This window comes from Arvicanthis niloticus, chromosome X (assembly GCF_011762505.2).
Source record: "Arvicanthis niloticus isolate mArvNil1 chromosome X, mArvNil1.pat.X, whole genome shotgun sequence".
NCBI lineage: Eukaryota > Metazoa > Chordata > Mammalia > Rodentia > Muridae > Arvicanthis > Arvicanthis niloticus.
Genome location: NC_047679.1, coordinates 40392803 through 40416716, shown reverse-complemented (window position 1 = coordinate 40416716; position 23914 = coordinate 40392803). Strand labels below are relative to the sequence as shown.

General features: G+C 36.0%; 1 protein-coding gene across 10 annotated transcripts in view; it reads right to left on the bottom strand.

Annotated features, from left to right (window-relative positions):
* Nucleotides 1–23914, bottom strand: part of Dmd (dystrophin) — a 1571027-nt gene that overhangs the window by 1013613 nt on the left and 533500 nt on the right. For all 10 annotated transcript variants that reach the window (XM_076918257.1, XM_076918249.1, XM_076918252.1 and 7 more), the window contains one exon: nt 6395–6542. In XM_076918257.1, coding sequence (XP_076774372.1) covers nt 6395–6542 — 148 coding nt within the window. The remainder of the gene's footprint in view (nt 1–6394; nt 6543–23914) is intronic.

The window sequence follows — 23914 nt, the reverse complement described above, 5'->3', positions numbered from 1 at the left end:
ATGGGGGAGGGGCTGGGGAAGAATGTTTAATTGGCTCCACCCTCTGGCCTTCAGGCACCTCATTAGTATGTAAATCTCTCTAGGGCCTGAGGCAGGTTCCTGTGATTGTTAGACATAGACCTCTCTGTGGGAGTAGTTGTTGGAGGGCTGAAGCTAAATGAAAAGGACCAGGGCCCAGGAGCAGAGCTGAACTCCTGCCTTCCAATAATGGTTTAGGGTTCCAAGCTCATGCTCAATCAAGCACCCAGCTGCTTCTCACAGCCCACCGCCCTACACAGCCTTCCCTCTGCCTTTTCCAAATCCAAGACACAAGCATACCTTTTATTCCATCCATATGTTGTTCTCTTTTAGATAAAGCAGAGTAGAATCCTATTCTATAACAATTTTGATAGTGGTAGGATGGTAGAAGTATTGAAATATGCTACGTTTAATCTATTTTGGAATAAGTATTTTTCATTTACAACAATTCAAGTTTATTCTTTAACAAACTACACACTTGTAATTCAATTTATTTACTCCAATATACATAAATAAAGTCCATGTCAATATAATTGAAATTATCAAGCAGTAAACACAATCACATTGCAGAATATATATGGAAACTAACATTGAAAAATTACATTTTGCCTTTAAAAAGTGTTATCAACTCATTTGAATATAACATATTGATAATTTACATTCTGTGATGACTTGATTTTACAATGGTTGATTTAAACTCTAAAATTTTACATAAGCAATCCCATTGTTTTTTTAATTCTTAATGGTGAATTTTTTAAGACTCAATGCCTCACACATACTCATGGCAATATTCTCTAGGAGGTGTTGTTAATTTTATTAGGGTTTACTAAAAAGCATTATCTCATAAATTCAAAAAGGTTTCTTTTCCATTAAAAGGAAGAATATTCAGCACTTGTAAATATTTAACCTAACAGTGATTTTATTCTTCCTCCTGGCAACTGTAAGAATTCAATATCATTCAACAACAACTTATATTTTAAAAGTTATTTCTTTCCAGTCTAGCTTAAAGCAGCCTAGATTTTAACATTAGAGGGTTTTAGTTTACATTTCCCAGATTTGAACCAAGGTAATTGATAATACACTAATGCATACTGCCACCATGTGAGTTAACATTATTTCCAGAATTTCAGTTTATTATTTATTTAAATTTTAAGTCTGAAAACTCACACTAGCATTTTTTCTTGTAACTTCAAAAACTGAAAAGACCAAAGTTTCAATTATCTCAGGCAGATATGTCTGTAGGAATAGGAATTTCCACCATCTTTACTCCAAGTGCTATAGTTTACTAATGTTTAATGGTAAGTTATCCTATGATCCTGATGTTTAAGGAGAATAATTCAGTAATTGGTTTTCAATTATATGAATGTAAGCTAATCACTCATTAATAGTATCAAGTCATAATGAGATTTATAATAAATTCAGATTATATATTTAATAAAAGAAAACAGACTTAATTTTTATAGGGTTTGTGATATCACTAGCATCTGACTATCTAGACCACTTTTCTAGGTATATATAAATCTCTTATTTATTTATAGGTTAAGAAATAGACTAAAATATTTACTGCTTCTCATATTGAGTAGCAAAAATGTTGCTAAGTATTCACCAATTAATAAACTACACTGTTAGGAAGTGGGGACTTTTCTATATTCTATAGGCATATAATATTCCATGGGACTTGGATGAAAGCATTAGTAATAATATCTTGGAAAATCTTAAAAAATTTTGGTAATTTGATTTGGCAATTTGTAATAAAAGAGAAAATTTAGGATCATATTTGAATATAAAAGAAAAAATAACATGTATGAAAGAAGAGTTTTGAAGACATTGTACACAGGGCAAAGGACTATGATTACAGAGCTAATGGAAACAATTACATGACTGAGTACACAATAGTCATAAACAATAAAAAAGAATATAAAATACCTTGGTGTGAATCTAATCAAGCAAGTGAAAGATCTGTATGACAAGAATTTCAAGAAAGAAATCGAAGATCTCAGAAGATAGAAAGATCTCCCATGCTCGTGAATTGGTAGGATTAATATAGTAAAAATGGCCATCATACCAAAAGCAATCTACAGATACAATGCATCCCCCATCAAAATTTAAATTCAAAATCAATTCTTCATACAGATAGAAAAAGCAATTTGCAAATTCAAAATAACAAAAAACCCAGGATAGCTAGAACTATTCTCAACAATAAAACAACTTCTGGGAGAATTACCATCCCTGAACTCAAACTGAACTACAGAGCAATAGTGATAAAAACTGCATAGTATTGGAACAGAAACAGGCAGGAAGATCAATGGAATAGAATTGAAGATCCTGAAATAAACCCACACACCTATGGTCACTTGATCTTTTTGATAAAAGAGCTAAAACTGTCCAGTGGAAAAAGAATAGCGTTTTCAACAAATGGTGCTGGTTCAACTGGAGGTCAGCATGTAGAACGATGTAAATAGATCTATTCTTATCTCCTTGTACAAAGCTTAAGTCCAAGTGGATAAAGGACCTTCACATAAAAGCAGATACTCTGAAACTAATAGAAGAGAAGGTGGGGAAGACCCTCGAATACCTAGGCACAGGGGAAAAGTTCCTGAACAGAACACTAATGGCTTATGCTCTAAGATCAAGAATTGACAAATGGAACTTCATAAAATAGCAAAGCTTTTGTAAAGCAAAGGACACTGTCAAAAGAACAATATGGCAACCAAAAGATTGGGAAAAGATCTTTACCAATCCTTCATCCGATAGAGGGCTAATATCCAATATATACAAAGAACTCAAGAAATTAGACACCAGAAAACCAAATAACCCTATTAGAAATGGAGTACAGAGCTAAAAAAGAATTCTCAACTGAGGAAACTCAAATGGCCTTAAGAAGCACCTTAAGAAATGTTCAATATCCTTAGTCATCAGGGAAATGCAAATTAAAACAACTGTGAGATTCCACCTCACACCAGTCAGAATGGCCAAGATCAAAAACTCAAGTGATAGCTGATGCTGGTGAGGTTGTGGAGAAAGAGAGACACTCCTCCATTGTTGGTGGGAATGCAAGCTGGGACAACCACTCTGGAAATCAGTCTGGTGGTTCCTAGGAAAATTGGATATAGCATTACCTGATGACCCAGCTATACCACTCCTGGGAATATACCTAGAAAATGCTCCAACATATAACAAGGACACATGCTCCACTATGTTCATAGCAGCCTTATTTACAATAGGCAGAAGCTGGAAAGAACCCAGATGTCCTTCAACAGAGTAATGGATACAGAAAATGTGGTATATGGAATATTACTCAGCTATTAAAAACAATGAATTCTAGAAATTCTTAGGTAAATGGATGGAACTAGAAAATATCATCCTGAGTGAGATAACCGAATCACAAAAGAATACACATGGTATGCACTCACTGATAATTGGATATTAGCCCAAAATCTCGCAATATCCAAGATACAACTCACAGACCACATGAAGCTCATGAACAAGGAAAAGCAAAGTGTGGTGCTTTGGTCCTTCTTAGAAGGAGTAACAAAATACTCATGGGAGCAAATATGGAGACAAAGCGTGGGACAGAAACTGAAGGAGTGGCTGCCTGGAGACTGCTCTACCTGGGTATCCATTCCATGTGAAGTCACCAAAGAAACTGATGTGGATGTCAGGAAGTGCATGCTGACAGGAGTCTGATATAGCTGTCTCCTTAGAGGGCTGCCAGAACCTGACATATACAGAGGCAGATGCTCACAGCTAACCATTGAGCTGATCATGGGGTTCCCAATGGAGGAGTGAGAGAGAAAATTGAAGGAGCTGAATTGGTTTGTTGCTCCATGGGGAGAGTAACAATACCAACCAACCAGAGCTCCCAGGGTCTAAACCACCAGCCTGGGAGCACACAGAAAGTGACCCATGGTTCCAGCATTATATGTAGGGGAGGATGACAGTGTCAGGCATATCCTTGGTCTAGTTAAGACTGGACGCCCCAGTGTGAGGGAAATCATAGGTAAGGAAGTGGGAGTGTTAGGGTGGGTGGGGGCATATCCTCATAGAAGCAGGACGAGGGGGGATGGGATAGAGGGTTCCTGAGTGGGAGGAAATGGGGACAGGGTATTATGTCTGAAATGTAAATAAAATAACCAATAAAAAAGTAAAATATTAAAAATAATAATTAAAAAAACTGACTCTGACAAATACAGACAACCAAAGCCAAATTGTTGGTGGAGCTTCCGGACTTTGATGGAAGAATTGGAAGAAGGATTGTGATCCCAGAAGAGGATAGGAACTCCACAGGAAGACCAACAGAGCCAACTAACCTGGACCCTTGGGGTTCTCAGTGTCTGAAACACTAACAGAAGAACATACATAGGTTTGACCTAGGCCTTCCCGCACATGTGAAGCAGATGTGCAGTTTGGTCTTCATGTGGGTCCCGAACAACTGGAACAGGAAAAAGGGGGGTTATCCCAAAAGCTGTTGCCTGTCTTTGAGATATGCTGTGCTGCCTTGTCTGTCCTTAGTATAGCCTCACAGACTTGAAGTTCCAGGGTGGGTGGGGGTGGATACCCAGAGGGGCCAACCTATTCAGGAGATGAGAAGTGGGGGATGGGGAAAGGATTGTGGGAGGGGTGACCTGGAGCGGGGCAGTTAGTGGGATGTAAAGTGATTAAGTTCAATAAATAAACACAATAAAGACTGAAACATTCGAAAATTTGATGAAAATTATGATATTATTGATATAAAATGATCCGTAAACAAATGAAAAAAGTATTCTCAGCACATAAATTAATTGCTTGATCAAAATTCACTTCTTTTTATTACTTAATTATTTTATTTATTTATATCCCAAATGTTGCCCTCCCTTTTCCATTTCCTACTGCAGAGTTCTTCTCCCCATCCCACTCTCCTTCACCTCTAAGAGGGTTGAGGGTACACATAGTATAAACAAAGTCCTTATTCCAGAATTACTCAACCTTTTGAAAGTATAATGTATTATAGTTTTACTTCGATATTGCTTGTTTTTCACTCTAATTAATTCAGTGACTTTATAATAAATAATTATATTTATTTTTAATATTATAAATAAATGAACTATATATCCTTTTTGGATATCTTTGGAAATTAAAGAAATTTAGATATCTCCTTAAGAATATTTTTTATGACTGTATTATATATCTGCCTTTCAGGCAAAAATCACATTATGCTTCCTTAATTTAACATTCACTTTGATGCTACTCAGAATGCATCTTCTATAAGATAGAAGACCATAAATTAATGAATTTTCTGTAATGTATGCTAACATTGATGTGTGTACAAATTTGGTTTATAATATATAACTAAAGAAGACTATAAAAAGTTTTATGTAGCCTGTAATTTAATATGTGCTTGAATGCTCAATTTCTGAACATAAGTTTGCTAGGTGAACAAACACTTGAGAACAAAGAATCATAAAGTCTAATATCATATTGAATCTAGAATTTTAAAATGTTTAAATTTGTAAATGAACTACCATTTGCTTTCATCTATCTTAATCATTATTTTTGTTTATTAAATATTGGCCACATTTCAAGCCCATTTGAATGAAAATGGCAACATGAATAATGGAAGACCAAGCAACAAAAATACTTCGCATAATAAACCATATATCTTAGAGCAGATCTATATATTAAATCAACAAAATTATATACTCCACAATTCAATTTATTTTTATCTTCACATTAAAAGACACAACAAGTTGAAATTAAATGATTCCCTGGTTATAATCCATATGTTGCATTTCCATTAACATAAACCAGAAAAAGTCAATAAGTACTAACAATTAACTTGACATTGTTTTGGCCTCTAGTCTGTCTCAGAAGGCATTTTGTCAATAGGTTGTATAGAAATATTGCTATATCACCACAAATTGTCTTGAGAGAAAGAGACTTGTAATTTTATCATGATGGATATTTGAAGCAACTATGTTACTACTAAGTACACCACAGCTTCTCCTTCTGGACTGGTTCCAACATAAGGCAAACACACACATACATACACACACACAGAGAGAGAGAGAGAGAGAGAGAGAGAGAGAGAGAGAGAGAGAGCCCTAAACCACACTATACCCTGCTATAAGATGATTTCCTGCATCTCAGATGCAGTTACACTTCACAGTTCATCAGATGGACCAATAGTGCTCAGGGAGATGCTATCATCTTTTCACAAAACACTCATTGCACAATTTTCAGGCACACTTGTTATGATGATTTTTATACCATGTTCAATGAGCATAAAAAAACAGTTAGGAATTATATATTTTATTCATCCTTTTAGTTGAACTTACAGTAGTGAAATATTGCTGCCTAAATAAAGCCAGCACGGAGAATAAAATCTTGAAAGTCTTACCTTAAGATACCATTTGTATTTAGCATGTTCCCAATTTTCAGGATTTTGTGTCTTTTTGAAAAACTGTTCAACTTCATTCAGCCATTGATTAAATACCTTCATATCATAATGAAAGTGTCGCCATTTTTCAACTGATCTGTCAAATCGCCTATAATTAGAAAACATGGATGAAACAAAGTTAAGTGGTTTATAGGATACATTTTATGGACACCAACTATTCTTTTGTTGTTTTGTTTTCTAACAGATGCATTATTTTTTGTAGTATCGTACATTTGTAGATTTCATTTTTAATTATCAGATATGATAACTAATGTTATATAGGAACTATGATTTAAAACAAAATGTAATATTTCCTTTAAAATTAAAAATATATATCAATTGAAATGAGTATTAGAAAATTACTTAAGAGTACCACATCTTCTTTCTTATGATAATTTTTAAAAAGTAATTTTTGTACTTTTAAAACATTTTAAAATTTTAAAAATTGTGTGGGAGCCATATGTTCAATTTTAAAATTCATGCGGATCAAAATCAAAACTATCTAATCAGTATGGGTTTCAACCTTCCTCCTGATTCAGAACTCCAGGTAAGATTACTAAATATCCAGCTGCTTACAGAATTGCCTCCTACACTACCTCCTTCCCATGGTGACTATGCCAGATCTTTGTTCTAACCCAGCATGCTCCTTCCTACAGACTGTCTTATGCTCTCTTCTAGTCTACCCCCAAATCTTTTGTATCAGTCATCAATATGTAAATATAACTTCTGTCATTGATGTTCAATGACCACACAAGCCTAGGACTCAGGAAGACAACTTTCAGTATTTTTTTGTCCTACATTATAATATCTTCTGTCTCCCCCTCAGCCATTTAGCAGCCTGCTTGATGGTGCTTTTCCTCCCACATCAAGTTCATTCACTAGAGACTACAACTCATCATATAAGCCCAAATCCCCCTGACCCTTTTATCTCTGTCGCTCTAGACATGATATTTACCTTAGTTTAACCCACTTACAGAAGTCTCTGCCTCCAACTACCTGGGGACCCCACCTTTTTATGAGGATAAGATCCCTTTACCTCCTTCTCGAAGCCTTTCTAAGCATTTTTATTAGCACACCTCTATTCTTCTATGCCACCCATTGACCTCTAGAAACACTGTTTACCAGGGAACTCACAGCTATCTACTTTCTTAAGATCCAGACCAGACAACAAAAACCAGGATTAGCATACTCAACAACAAAGACAAGACCAGATATTAACACCTAGAATCACCTAAATTATTCCAAAGCCAGATGCCTTGATACCAGAACAAATGCACAAAAATTAACAGTTGAGACAATATGGCTCCTCTATAACCCAGCAATCTTACAACAGTACGCTTTGATAAATGCAATATAGCTGAAGCACAAGACAAATATTTAAAATAGAAAATATGAATATATTTGGGGTCCTAGAGGATACAAATAAATACTTTAATGGAGACTGTGAAAAAAAATATCAATTGTGAAATAAAATGATGAAAACCAGACATGAAAACAGAACTTAACAAAGAAATATAATCGTTAAAGAAAACCTAAACTAAAGTAAAACTGCAAATGATTGATTTAGGAAGTCAAATAAAAACATTTTATGTAAAATACAAGGTACAAGATATGGAACAGCCATTGAAGACAAGTTAAAAGAATGGATGGATTAGTCAAAGAAAATAATAAATTTTTAAAAATCCAGGGACAAACCACCCAGGAAATATTTATCTGATGTACTATGTAAAGACAAAATTTGTGAATAATAGAAGTAGATGAAGGGAAAAAAAACCCACACAGGTCAAAGTCACAGAAAATTTGCAATAAAAGAAAATTGCCTCAAGGTGCCTATCAAGGTACAAGAAATGTACAGTGCTCTCAGTTCTTACAGAGCCAATCACCAGAGTCATCCCACACACTGCAACAGAATACCAGCAACAGCCTCAACTCAAAACCCTACTTCCTGTGTATCACACAGACCATCTTATTCCTGGACTCCCTTCCTTCTTCACTCCTCTCTTCACTGTTTCCCAGACCCCAACTTTGTCAGATACCCCATGCTTATCCAGTAGACACATGTGTCATAAGACCTGGTATTCTGCCTTAAACTTTTTCTACTTGGTCCGTTTCCCAAGCCCCAGTCCTCAGTGTAGTCCCTTGTGCTGCATCAGAATACCAGTTTCAGCCTCCCCTTACCTTGTACATGCTTCCTGTGGATACCACAAAGCACCCTGCAACAGGTCACACTTTGTCCCCAACATCCAACGCCAGGAACCATAAACATACAGGGAAGCAGGCCAGTGAAACAAGCAACATACAATCAACACACTCTGAAATTCCAGAGAAGAAACAGAAACCAAGGAAGATAACAAAGAGAAAACACTCATCGAAGACAAACCAACAACTCAGCAAATTTAGATATATAATCACCTCAAACCCAGACACCTAGACATCAGCAAGGAAATACAATCCATAACAGTGAGGACAATATGTATCTACTATATAGAGCTCAGGAATCCTACCACAACAGGCCCTGAATATTCCAACATAGATGAAGCAGAAGAAAAAGACATTAAAATCAACTAGATGAAGATGATAGAGTTCTGTAAAGAAGCAATGAGTAAATCCCCAATGAACAAATCCAGGAAAAAAAAAAAAACAATTGGAGGAAATAAATAAATAGTTTTAGTAATCCAAGAAAATACCAAGAAACAACTGAAGGGAATGAATGAAACTGTTCAAGACTTGAAACAGAAAATAGAAGAAAAGAAGACACAAACTGAGGGAATTTGGGAATCAAGTATTTAGGAATATGAACAGTAACTACAGAAGCAAATCTCACCAACAAAATAAAAGAGATGAAAGAAAGAATCTCAGGCATTGAAAATAGAATAGAAGAAATGGGTACATATGTCATACTACAGCTAAAAAATATCTTGACATAAAACATCAAGGAATTATGGAACACTATAAAAACACCAAACTGAAGAATAATAGGAATAGAAGAAGGAGAAGAATTCTAGCACAAAGGTCCAGAAAAACTTTTTCCAAAACCATAGAAGAAACTATTACTAACCTAAAGAAAGAGATACTTATAAAGGCTTAAGAAGCTTACAAAAGGCCAAATTGGTTTACCCAGAAAATAAAGTCCCTTTGCCACATTATAACCAAATTGCTAAACATATAGAAGAAAGAATATTTAAAGTTACAAAGGAAAAAGACCAAGTAACATTATAAGTCATAAAACATAAGAAAAAGAATTAAAATTATACCTGACTTCTCAATAGAGATTAAAAGCCAGAAGGGCTTAGACAGATGTGTTGAAGACTCAAAGAGACCATAGATATAATACTATATCCAGTAAAACTTTCAGTTACCATAGGTGCCTTTATAGCCAAAATCTGAATATCTCAGAAACCTAGGATAGAGCCAATCATGACTGGACCAAAAAGAGTCAAGGAAATGATTCCTAATGGTATTATGCTATACTCATCATTAGAGAGGTTTCATCCAGCAAATGGCAACAACAGACACAGAATCCTTTCTCTGCTTTATGTTTGGAAATTTTTTAATTTTGTAGAGGATGGAGAGGACAAATTTTGGAGCTAAAAGAGTCAAGGACACCACAAGAATATGGTTCGTAGAATCAACTAAGCTGAGCTCTAGGGGCTCACAGAGTTTAAAGCAGCAATCAGTGAGCTTGCATTAGTATAAGATAGGTCCTCTGTTTATATGTTATGGTTATGTAGTTTGCTATTTTTAATCCTAACAGGGGTTGTCTCTGACTATTCTGTCTCCACATGTGACCATTTTTCCCACATGGTTGCTTCATCTAGCCTTCATCTAGGGCAGGTGCATAGACTTACTATAACTTTTTATATTGATATTCCTGGGGGTGGGCTCTTTGCTGAAGTGAAACAGAGAAGGAGTGAATCTTGGAGAAAAAGAAGGTGGTGGGAGGGATTGGGAAGAGTGGAGGTAGAGGAAACAGTGGTCAGGATTAATATATGAGAGGAGAATTTTTTTATAAAATGAGTTTAATAGTGCTATCCAGTTTAATACTGAATGATTTAGTAACATGAAATTTCTGCAAATATGTTTCCATCAATATAAATGTAATATAGGTGCATAATTATATATTTATAATTAAAAAATATATTAATACTTTAAAGTAAATAAATAATGGCATTCAAAAAGCTTAAAGGTTAAAGTAAAAGAATTCCATGATAAAGTCAAATGTAAACAATATCTATTAACAAATCCAGCTCTAAAGAAGGTGCTAGAATGAAAACTCATACCCAAGGATGTTAATTGCACCACAGGAAATACATAATGTCATACCATCAAAACCAAAAGAAGGGAAACACACAAACACATACACCACCTCTACCACAACCACCACCAACAGCATCAGCAACACTACCACAAAACCACCACCACAACAAAATAAAAGGAATCCACAATCATTAGTCATTGATATCTTTCAATAATAATGATTTCAATTTCCCAATAAAAATACACAAAGTATCAGAATGAGTGCAAAAACAGGATCAATCATACTGCTGCATCCAAGAAACAACAACAAGAATAGACACTATCTCAGGGAAAATGGTTATGAAAAAAATCCTAGGCAATCAAAGCCATTTTAATATCTAACAAAATAGACTTTAAACCAAAATTTTTCAAAAGAATGGGGAAGGACACTACATACTCATCAAAGCCTTTTTACAATTAAAAGTCTCTTAGTTGTGGGATACACTAAAATTATTTCTTCCTTCAAGAGTTTGGAAAAATATCAGGGCACAGTCATAAAACCAAAATCAAACTTGGACTGTCCAATGTCTGGGATCCACTCACAAACTTCTGGGCTCCTCCAAAGGCTTGGGTCACTTCTCCAACTCTGCCCTTTGTAGCAAACACTTTGTCTTCCAGGCTTCAGCTGACTGTAAACCACTGCTGCTGCTGTTCTTGATGGTCATTTCATGGTACTGGCATCTCCAAAACACTGCAACTAGGCTTCACCAATAGCCTCTCACAGGCTCTGTTTATGGTGTCAAGCCTCAAATTCTTTCTATGACACCTTCGATCCTGGGTCGCCAACTGCAACTGATGCTGCACCTTCACCAATGGCCTTCCATGGCCTCTCACAGTGCCATGCCTCAGCTGCGCTTCATAACCCCTCCATACTGTCAAACCAAGTACCACATGGGTGACACTTACACATTACCAAGTCCAGCTGCCATCAGGAAGTACAACGGTGGCTGCCTCTGTAACACAGCTTCTCTGTGCTCTCAGGAAACGCTTCCCCAAAATTCCACCTTAGTGATGCTCATTTCCTCTCCTCTTAATCACTGCTAATTTCTTAGCTCCAACTAACCAGCATTAATCCTCCCAGTAATGCAAAGGTTTTGCTCTAGTAGTTCTGATATCTTGTTAATCACAGCTGATTCTTCAGCCCCAGCTAACCCAAACCACAAAATCTTCACAATCAAAACAGCAACATCCCTGAGAAGAGTCTTTAATCTTCCCTCTGAAATTTCACAAGGCAGGCTTCTGCGTTGTTCTCAACATTATCTTCCAAGTACCAACAACACATGCCACAGAGCTCTTAACATCCCAATGGCTCTTCTAGCCCAAAGTTCCAAAGTCCTTCCACTGTCCTCCCCAAAACATAGTCAGGTTGTCACAGGAATACCCCATTATTCTGGTACCAATTTTTCCAAGTCAGGGTTTTTATTCCTGCACAAAACATCATAAACAAGAAGCAAGTTGGGGAGGATAGGGTTTATTCACCCTACACTTCCACATTGCTGTTCATCACCAAAGGAAGTCAGGACTGGAAACTCACACAAGAAGGAACTTGGAAGCAGAGGTTGATGCAGAGACCATGGAGGAATGTTACTTACTAGCTTGCTTTCCCTGTCTTGCTCAGCTTGCTTTCTTATAGAACCCAAGACAACTAGCCCAGGAATGGCATGGCCCAAAATGGGCCATCCAACTCATGGTCTGTTATTTACATTTGACTTTATCATGGAATTCTTTTTCTTTAACCTTTAAGCTTTTTGAATGCCATTATTTATTTTAAAGTAAAGAATAAATATAATTTGTAATTATAAGTATATAATTATGTACCTGTGTTACATTTATAGTGATGGAGGCATATGCCTTACAGCTGGATCTCATGGAGGCATTTCCTCAAGGGAAGCTCCTTTCTCTGTGATAACTCCAGCTTGTGTCAAGTTGACACACAAAATCAGCCAGTACAGCACTTAAGTTTGCAAAAGAAACATAACTACAGCTTTAATGACACATTGAACCTCGGACAATAATAGTATGAATTTCCCATTCTTGCCAATTGACAGGCCATTCACAAAAAAACTAAACACAGAAATACTGGAGGAAACAGATGCTATTAAACCAAATGCAACTACTAAAAGAATAAGCCTTCCTCTCAACACTTCATGAGACCTTCTTCAAAACTAAGCACATATTCAGACACAAAGGAAGTCACAAGAAAATTGAATAATCCCTTGCATTCTAATAGATCATGGTGGATTACAGCTGGATATCCAAACAATAGAAATAGCAGAGAAAGATCACTATCTCATGAAAACCAAACAACTCTCTACTAACAAAAACTGGGTCAATATAGAAAATTAATATCTAACATGCCCACCCAAACTAATGGGATACAATGATGGAGGTTCTAAGAGGAAAGTTTGTAGCACTAAATTCCTAGATAAAAAAGAAAATTTAGAGTCATTTCATACTAATAACAGCACACCTGAAAGCTCTCAAAAAATGTAAGCAATCTTTAAAAAGTAGAACACAAGAAATAATAAAATTGGGAGGGGGTATGAAATCAATAAAATAGAAACAAAGAGAAGAATAAAAAGAATAAATGAAATAGAGTTGTATTTTTGAGAAATCAACGTGATAGACAAAGCCTTATCCAAACTAAATAAAAGGCAGGCAGAGAATGGCCAAAGAAACAAAATGAGAAATGAAAGTGTATATGACAATATACACTGAAGAAATCCAGAGAATCAGAAGGACATGTTTTCTTTAAAAAAAAAAAAAAAAGATGTATTCCACAAAATTAGAAAATCTAAAAGAAATGGATAATTTTCTTGATATGTACCACTTAACAAAATTAAATCAAGATCAGATAAACAATTTAAATAAATCTATAATCCCTAGTGAAATACAAACAGCCATCAAAAGTCTCCCAACTTAAATCAAACAAACAAACAAACAAACAAACAAACTCAGGACCGGATAGTCTTAGAACATAATTTTATCTGCCCCTTTCCCGGATCTGAGGCCTGGACCAGACCTCTGCCAGGTCTGCTGTTGTGTGGACCTCGGATTCCACCTGAGACATACTGGAAGGTCCACTCAACCCAGAGCCACAGTGGAACAACTGAACTCAGAGCATCAGACAACATATCCTGAGATATCCTAGAGGAGACACTGCACCCAGAACAGCAGACACCTAGCTGGACTGCTACCTTGGAGGCACCATATCCTGAGGCATCCTAGAGGTACCACTGTAATCAGTGCAGCTGGAAAAGATCACAGAGACATCTGGACCCCTAGGAGATCAGACACAAGCAAGATAACTGGAAAGGCAGGCTTCAGTCAGACAGCAAGTACAGGCAGCACTAGAGTTAACCAGATGGCTAAAGGCAAGAGCAAGAACGTAAGCAACAGAAACCAAAGTTACATGGCATCATCAGAACACAGTTCCCCCATCATAGCTAGCCCTGAACACCCCATCACACCAGAAAAGCGGGATTCAGAATTAAAATCACTTCTTATGATGATGATAGAGGACTTTAAGAAAGACATAAATAACTATCTCAAAGAACTTAAGGAGAACACTGGTAGACAGATAGAAACCCTTAAAGAGGAAACACAAAAATCCCTTAAGGAATTGCAAGAAAATGCAACCAAACAGGAGAAGGAGTTAAACAAAACCATGCAGGATCTAGAAATGGAAGTAGAAACAATAAAGAAATCACAAAGGGAGACTACCCTGGAGATAGAAAACCTAAAAAAAAAAAAAAAAAAAAAAAGATCAGGAGTCATAGACACAAGAATCACCAACAGAATACAAGAGATAGAAGAGAGAATCTCATGTGCAGAAGATACCATGGAAAATATCGACACAACTGTCAAAGAAAATGCAAAATACAAAAAGCTACTAACCCAAAAAATACAAGAGATCCAAGACACAATGAGAAGGCCAAACCTAAGGATAATAGGTATAGATGAGGGGGAAGACTCCCAACTTAAAGGACCAGTAAATATCCTCAACAAAATTATAGAGGAAAATTTCCCTAACCTAAAGAAAGAGATGTCCATAACTATACAAGAAACCTACAGAACTCCAAATAGTTTAGACCAGAAAAGAAATACTTCCTGCCACATAATAGTCAAAACATCAAATGTACAAAACAAAGAAAAAATACTAAAGCAGTAAGGGAAAAAGGCAAAGTAACATATAAAGGCAGACCTATAAGAATTACACCAGACTTCTCACCAGAGACCATAAAAGCCAGAAGATCCTGGACCGATATCATACAGACCCTAAGAGAACACAAATGCCAGCCCAGACTACTATACCCAACATCTCAACATCTATGCCCCAAATGCAAGGGCACCCACATACATAAAAGAAACTTTACTAAAGCTTAAAGCATACATTGCACCCTACACAATAATAGTGGGAGATTTCAACACCCCACTCTCAGCTATGGACAGATCATGGAAACAGAAACTAAACCGAGACACAATGAAACTAAGAGAAGTTATGAACCAATTGGACTTAACTGACATCTAAAGAACATTTCATCCTAAAACAAAAGAATATACCTTCTTCTCAGCACCTCATGGTACCTTCTCCAAAATAGACCATATAATTGGTCACCAAACAGGCCTCAACAGATACAAAAAGATTGAAATAATCCCTAGTACCTTATCAGACCACCATGGACTAAGACTTGTCTTTGACATGGACAAAAACAACAGAAAGCCCACATACACATGGAAACTGAACAATGCTCTACTCACTGATAATTTGGTCAAGGAAGAAATAAAGAAAGAAATTAAAGACTTTTTAGAATTAAATGAAAATGAGGATACATCATATCAAAACTTGTGGGACTCACTGAAAGCAGTACTAAGAGGAAAAATCATAGCTCTAAGTGCTCACAAAAAGAAATTGGAAAGAGCATACATTAACAACTTGACAGCAAACATGAAATCGTTAGAACAAAAAGAAGCTAATATACTGAAGAGGAGTAGACAGCAGGAAATAATCAAACTCAGGGCTGAAATCAACCAAGCTGAAACAAAAAGAACTATACAAAATATCAAATAGGAGCTGGTTCTTTGAGAAAATCAACAAGATAGACAAACCCTTAGCCAGACTAACCAAAGGGCACAGAGACAGTATTCAAATTAATAAAATCAGAACTGAAAAGGGAGACATAACAACAGAAACAGAGGAAATTAAAAAAATCATCAGATCCTACTACAAAGGCCTATACTCAACAAAATTGGAAAATCTGGATGAAATGGACAATTTTCTAGACAGATAGCAGGTACCAAAGTTAAATGAGGAGCAGATAAACCATCTAAACAGTCGAATAACTCCTAAGGAAATAGAAACAGTCATTAAAAATCTTCCCACCAAAAATGTCTGGGGCCAGATGGTTTCAGTGCAGAATTCTTTCAGACCTTCAAGGAAGACCTAATACCAATCCTCTTCAAGCTATTCCTTGAATAGAAACAGAAGGAACACTACCCAACTCATTCTATGAAGCTACCATTACACTCATACCTAAACTACAGAAAGACCCAACAAAGAAAGAGAACTACAGACCAATCTCACTTATGAATATTGATGCAAAAATACTCAATAAAATTCTCACAAACCGAATCCAACAACACATCAAAACAATTATCCATCAAGATCAAGTAGGCTGTATCCCAGGAATGCAGGGATGGTTCAATATTCAGAAATCCATCAATGTAATGCACTACATAAAGAAACTCAAAGAAAAAAACCACATGGTCATCTCACTAGACGCTGAGAATGCATTTGACAAAATTCAACATCCCTTCATGTTAAAAGTCTTAGAAAGATCAGGAATTCAAGGCCCATATCTAAACATAGTAAAAGCAATATACAGCAAGCCAGTAGCCAACATCAAACTAAATGGAGAGAAACTTGAAGCAATCCCACTAAGATCAGGGACTAGACAAGGCTGCCCACTCTCACCTTACCTTACCGATTCAATATAGTACTGGAAGTCCTAGCTAGAGCAATTAGACAACAAAAGGAAGTCAAAGGGATACAGATAGGAAAGGAAGAAGTCAAAATTTCACTATTTGCAGATGATATGATAGTATACTTAAGTGACCCTGAAACTTCCACCAGAGAACTCCTAAACCTGATAAACAACTTTAGCAACATGGCTGGATATAAAATCAACTCAAACTAATCAGTAGCCTTCTTCTATACAAAGGATAAACAGGCTGAGAAAGAAATTAGGGAAATGACACCCTTCACAATAGCCACAAATAAAATAAAATATCTTGGAGTGAATCTAACCAAGCAAGTGAAAGAACTGTATGACAAGAACTTCAAGTCTCTGAAGAAAGAAATCGAAGAAGATCTCAGAAGATGGAAAGATCTCCCATGCTCCTGGATTGGCAGGATTAACTTAGTAAAAATGGCCATCCTGCAAAAAGCAATCTACAGATTCAGTGCAATACCCATCAAAATTCCAAATCACCTCTTCATAGAGATAGAAAGAGCAATTTACAAATTCATTTGGAATAACAAAATACCTAGGATAGCGAGAACTATTCTCAACAATAAAAGAACTTCTGGGGGAATCACCATCCCTGATCTCAAACTGTACTACACAGCAGTAGTGATAAAAAACTGCATGGTATTGGTACAGAGACAGACAGGAAGATCAATGGAATAGAATTGAAGACCCAGAAATGAACCTGCACACCTATGGTCACTTGATCTTTGACAAGGGAGCTAAAACCATCCAGTGGAAAAAGGACAGCATTTTCAACAAGTGGTGCTGGATCAACTGGAGGTCCACATGTAGAAGAATGCAAATCAATCCATTCCTATCCCCTTGTACAAAGCTCAACTCCAAGTGGATAAAGGACCTTCACATAAAGCCAGATACACTGAAACTAATAGAAGAGAAGTTGAGGAAGACCCTCGAATACCTAGGCAAAGGGGAAAAGTTCCTGAACAGAACACCAATGGCTTATGCTCTAAGATCAAGAATCGACAAAGGGACCTCATCAAATTGCAAAGCTTCTGTAAGGCAAAGGACAGTGTCAGTAAGACAAAATGGTAACCAACAGATTGGGAAAAGATCATTACCAATCCTACATCTGATAGAGGGCTAATATCAAATATATACACAGAACTCAAGAAATTAGACGCCAAACAACAAAATAACCCCATTAAGAATGGGGTACAGAGCTAAACAAAGAATTCTCAACTGAGGAAACACGAATGGCAGAGAAGCATTTTAAGAAATGCTCAACACCCTTAGTCATCAGGGAAATGCAAATCAAAACAACAATGAGATACTACCTGGCACCAGTCAGAATGGCTAAGATCAAAAATTCAGGTGATAGTAGATGCTGGCGAGGATGTGAAGAAAGAGGAACACTCCTTCACTGTTGGTGGGGTTGCAAGCTGGTACAACCACTCTGGAAGTCAGTCTGGCGGTTCCTCAGAAAATTGGACATAGCACTACCTGAGGACCCAGCTATACCACTCCTGGGCATATACCCAGAAAATGCCCCAACATATAACAAAGACATATGCTCCACTATGTTCATAGCAACCTTATTTATAATAGCCAAAAGCTGGAAAGAACCCAGATGCCCTTCAACAGAGGAATGGATACAAAAAATGTGGTACATTTACATAATGGAATATTAGTCAGCTATTAAAAATAATGAATTCGAGAAATTCTTAGGTAAATGGATGGAACTAGAAAATATCATCCTGAGTGAGGTAACCAAATCACAAAAGAACACATATGGTATTTACTCACTGATAAGCGGAGATTAGCCCAAAAGTTTGAAACAACAAAGATTCAACTACCAGACGACATGAAGACAAGACTTCATAATAAAAGTCCTGGAGAGATTAGGAATACAAAGGTCATGCCTAATTATTAGAAAAAAGTTTACAGCAAGCCTGTAATTAACATCAAATTAAGTGAATGAAAAGGAACTTAAAGAAATTCCACTAAAATCTGGAATATGGCAAGGTTGTTTACTCTGCCCTTATGTATTCAATATAGAATTTGATATTTTAGCTAGGAGCAGTGAGACAACTGAAGGATATAAAGAGATACAAATTTGAAAGCAAGAAGTGAAAGCATTGTTATTTGCAGGTGATATGACAGTATACATAGAGACCCTAAAGATTCCACCAGGAACTCCTAGAGTTGATTAACACTTTCAGCAAAGTGGCTGTATACAATATAAACTAAAAAGAAAAGAAAAACAATAACCTTCCTACATTCAAATGGCAAACAGTCTGAGAAAGAAATCAGTGAAACACCATTCATAATAGCCTCAAATAACATAAAATATCTTGTAGTAATTCTAACCAAACAAATGAAAGACCTATATGATTAAAAACTTCAAGTCTTTGAAGAAAGAAATTAAAGAAGATATCAAAAGATGGGAGGATATCACATGCTAATGGATATATAAGATTATCATGATAAAATGGTTATCCTAGCAAAACAATCAACAGATTCAACACAATACTGTCAAAATTCCAACACAATTCTTTATAGACCTTGAAAGGACAATTGTCAACTTCACATGACAAAGTCAAAACAAAACACAATATAAAACAGGACAACTAAAATAATCCTGAAAAATGAAAGTGCTTCGGAAAGTATCACCATCCCTGATATCAGTTGTTACTACATAGCTATAGTAATAACAGCCACATGATACTGGCTTAGATATGAACTTGTTGATCAATGGAATCAAACTGAAGAACCACACATAAATCCACATGCCTATGGACACTGATTATTTTTTGTAAAGGAATCAGAAATAGAAAATAAAAAGGCATTTCAAAAATAGTACTGGTATAACTGTAAAAATGGGGTCCAGATCTAAACAAATAATTCTCAACAGAGGACTCTCAAATAGCTGAGAAACACTTAACAAAAGGTTGAACATCCTAAACTATCTTTAAAATGCAAATCAAAACTACTTTGAGATTCCATATTACACCTGTCAGAATGGCTAAGGTCAATAACACAATTAACAGCTCATGCTGTCAAGGATGTGATGCAATAGTAACACTCTTCCATTCCTCTTCAGAGTGCCAACTTTAACAGCCACTATGAAGATTAATATGATAGTTGCTTAGAAAATTGAGAGTTGATCTATATCAAGACCCAACTATACCATTCTGCAGTATACAACCAAAGGCAGCTCTATCCTATCACAAGGACATTTGTTAATGATGTTAATTTGGCTTTGTTCATAATAGTCAGAAACTGGAAACAACCTAGTTATTTCTCAAATAAAGAACAGATAAGGAAGTGTGGTACACTTACACAATGAAGTATTATTTAACTGTTAAAATGACATGATGAAATTTGCAGGAAAATTGATGCTACTAACAAAAAAATAATCCTAAGTGAAGTAATGCAGACAGAGAAAGAAAAATAGGGTATGTATTCAATTTTAAGTTGTTCATTATTAAAAGATGTTCATTGTTAAAAGATGATCATTGTTAATTAAAGGATAATCAAGATAAAACCCACAGACCCTGAGAGTTTGTTGAAGAGAAGCACTCTACCAGGGATACCCAGCTCTCCATCAGAAGGGCAAAAAAAAATAGAATTTGTGAATAAACTGAGGTCAGGTGGGAATGAGAGAGGAAGGTATGAGATGGAGGAGGAATGGAGAGAGAGAGAGACTAGGGGAATGGGGGGAATACAAGTGGAACTAAGGGCATTTGGATGGCAGTGTAGAAACATAGTGAAGTGGAATTTACAAGTGATGATGAGGGTGAAACTAATGAGGTGTTTTAGTATTGGAGGAAAAGAAATCTCAGCAGGCCATCTTCCATAGCCAGGCAAGGTTTCCATTGGTAGTACTAGACTATATTTGGTTGTTGACTTGGGGGTTAATTCTAGAAAGATCCCCAAATAACTCAGGCTGATGTTTAGATAGACACTCTCTGAAACTGACATCAGGGCCCCATTGCCAAGGACAATTTCTATACAGCTCATTGGACATAAAGTGGTTAGGCTCTGGGGGATTGGAGACTTCACCCTTATGTTCTATTCTCTTTGGAACAAGAAGGTATTCTTCAGTCTATGGAAGAGAAACATGGTTTAACTTGAGGCCTGTGCCCCAAGAGAAAGCCCATGCCCTACACTGCATGGATGGACAGGAACTGGAGAATGGATATCCCAGAGATCTAGAGTAGAAGCAAACAAACCTGCCATTACCCCAAGTCAATGAAAATGATTATTAATGATATCTTCTGCTATATTCATAGAACTGTGCCTTTCCAAGTCCAAGTATCATCAGTAAGTCTTCCTTTGGCAGCATATGGAAGCAGGTATAGAGACCCAGAGCCATACATTATGCAGAGAGGAAGGCTAAACTGGACTTCTCAATCAGATTGTTCCCCTGGGTGTTAAAAGAATCATTTAGAAGAGGGAGTGGAGAGACTGTAGGAGTCAGACTGGATGGAGTACATCAGGAAAACTTTCAAGGACCCATTGAATCATTTAAACAAGGCAATATGGAATCACAGAAACTAGAGTGGCATGCTCATTGGTCAGCACCAGGTCTTCTGTGTATATGTTATGGCTGTTGGCTTGTTGTTTTTGTATGAGTCCTAAAAGTGGGAAGTGGTGTGCCTATGATATTTTTGCCTGTTCTTGGGACTCTTTTCCACCTACTGGGTTGCCTTGTCTATGCTCAACACAAGGGCTTTTGCTTTGCCATATTTTATCCTGTTTTGTTTTGGTTGGTTGCTTTCTCTTGGAGGATTATTCCTTTCTGAAGGAAAATAGAGGAGGGTTTGGATCTGGAGGAGAGGGGAGGTTAGAGTAGTGGGGGAAGGGGAATCTCTAGTTGGAATATATTAGATAAAAGAAGAATCTATTTTTCAATTTAAAAAAGAAAAGATAAGATGAAGCATCCAGAACGCCAAATAAAGGGGACTAGAAAAGAAATTCCCCAAGACACAAAATAATCAGAACACTAAACACAGAGAACAAAGAAATGATATTAAAAGCTCCTAGGGGAAAAAAAAAAACAAATCAGACATAAAGGTAAGACACATTAGACTAACAGCTTATTTCTCAGTGTAGTCTCTGAAACACAGAAGGGTCTGGATGTATGTTCTACAAGCTCCTAGAGACCATATATGCCAGCCCAGAGTATTGTAGCCAGCAAAAAACATCAATCACAACAGAAAGAAGCAGAAAAAAATATTTTATTATAAAATTAAATGTTGGCAGGGTTTATCCACCAATTCAACACTACAGAAGGCACTCAAAAATGCCTTTGGTAAAAGGGAACATTCTTTCATGATAAAAGCCTTGAAGAGATTGGGGATACAAAGAACATAATGTTAAATAAAACAAAGGCAATTTACAGCAAGCCCACAGCCCACCTTTGAAGAGGAACTCAAAGCACACTAAAGTCAGGAACATGACTAAGGTCATTTTATCTGTATACTTACTCATTATAGTTCCAGAAATTTTGTGTAGAGCAATAAGACAATGAAGTGTATCAACATCAATGGGGTACACAAATGAGAAGGGAAGACTTCAATTACCCTTATTTGTAGATGATAGGATTGTATGAATAAGTGATGTTAAAAATTCCACAAGGAATTTCTATGGCTGATAAACATTTTCAGCAAAGTTGATGGATATAAAATTAACTCACAAAAATCTCTACCCTTCCTATATACAAATGACAAATGGACTGAAAAAGAATTCAAGGAAATATCACCTTTTACAACAGCCTCAAATAATATGAATTTTATTGTGGTAACTCCTACCAAGAAATTGAAAAATTGTATAATAACTTTATAACATTGAAGGAAAAAAATTTAAAATGATATCAGAAGAAGAAAGGGGCCCCATGCTCATGAATCATGTACTAAAAATGAACATCCTACTAAACTAATCTCTGAATTCAATACAATCAGTGTTAAAGTTCTAACACAATTTTTCATTGAAATAGATCAAACTATCCTGAATAATACAAGAACTGCTGGAGGTCTCATTACCCCTGATTTCAAGTTGTACTACAGAACTATAGTAAAAAAAAAAAGCAGAGTATTGCCATAAAAATAAATACATTGATCAATAGAATCAAATTGAAAACTCAAACATAAGTCCGTACCCTTAGAGACACAGGTATTTTCTTTAAACAAAGAAGCCAGAAACACACATTGGAGAAAAGAAAGCATCTTCTACAAATGGTGCTAGTCAAACTAGATTGTTGCATGTAGATGAATAAAAGATCCATCTTTATCACCTTAAACAAAACTCAACTTCAAATGGATCAAAGTCCTCAATAAAAGGCCAACAAACTTGAATCTGATAGAAGAGACAGATGGAAATAATAGTTTTGAATTCATTGACACAAGAAAAGAATTTCTGAACAGCATATTGACAGTGCAGTTTCTAAGATTAACAAAATTTAATCAAATGAAATAAAAGAGCATCTGTATGGCAAAGGACACCATTGTTTGAGCAAATCAGCAGGCTACAGAATATGAAAAGACCAATTACACACCTAATACAGGGTTAATAAAATATTTAAAAAACAACTAAAAAATTGGATATAAAAGAAATAAATAGCTTGATTAAAAATGAGCTAGAACTGAACAATTTTCAAAGCTAAACACAAAAGGCTTATAAACAATTAAATGGTCAACATACTTAGTCATCAAGGAAATGGGGAAAAAACAAACTGTATTAGAGTATCATGGAAATGCAAATCAAAACTATCTTATATCAATCAGAGTGGCCAAGATTAATAAAAAAAGAAGTGAAAACTCATGCTGTTGAAAATATGAGGAAAGGGAACACTTACTTGTTCCTGGTGGGAGTACGAAATTCTATAGCCACTATAAATATCAGTAAGGTTGTTCCTTGAGTATATGGGGATTGATCGAGCTCAACATACAGCTATACCAAAGACTCTACACCCTACCACAGAGATAATTGCTCATCTGTGCTCATTGCTGCTCAATTCACTGTAGCTAGACATTACAGTCTAGATGTTTTTAATGATAAATAGATAATAAAACTGTGGTATAATCCTAAAATAGTATATTATTCAGTTAAAATGAAATTTGCACATAAACAGATGGAATTTTAAAAAGTTTGGTGTAACACAGACTAAAAAAATGAACAAACAAAAATGTTTTCA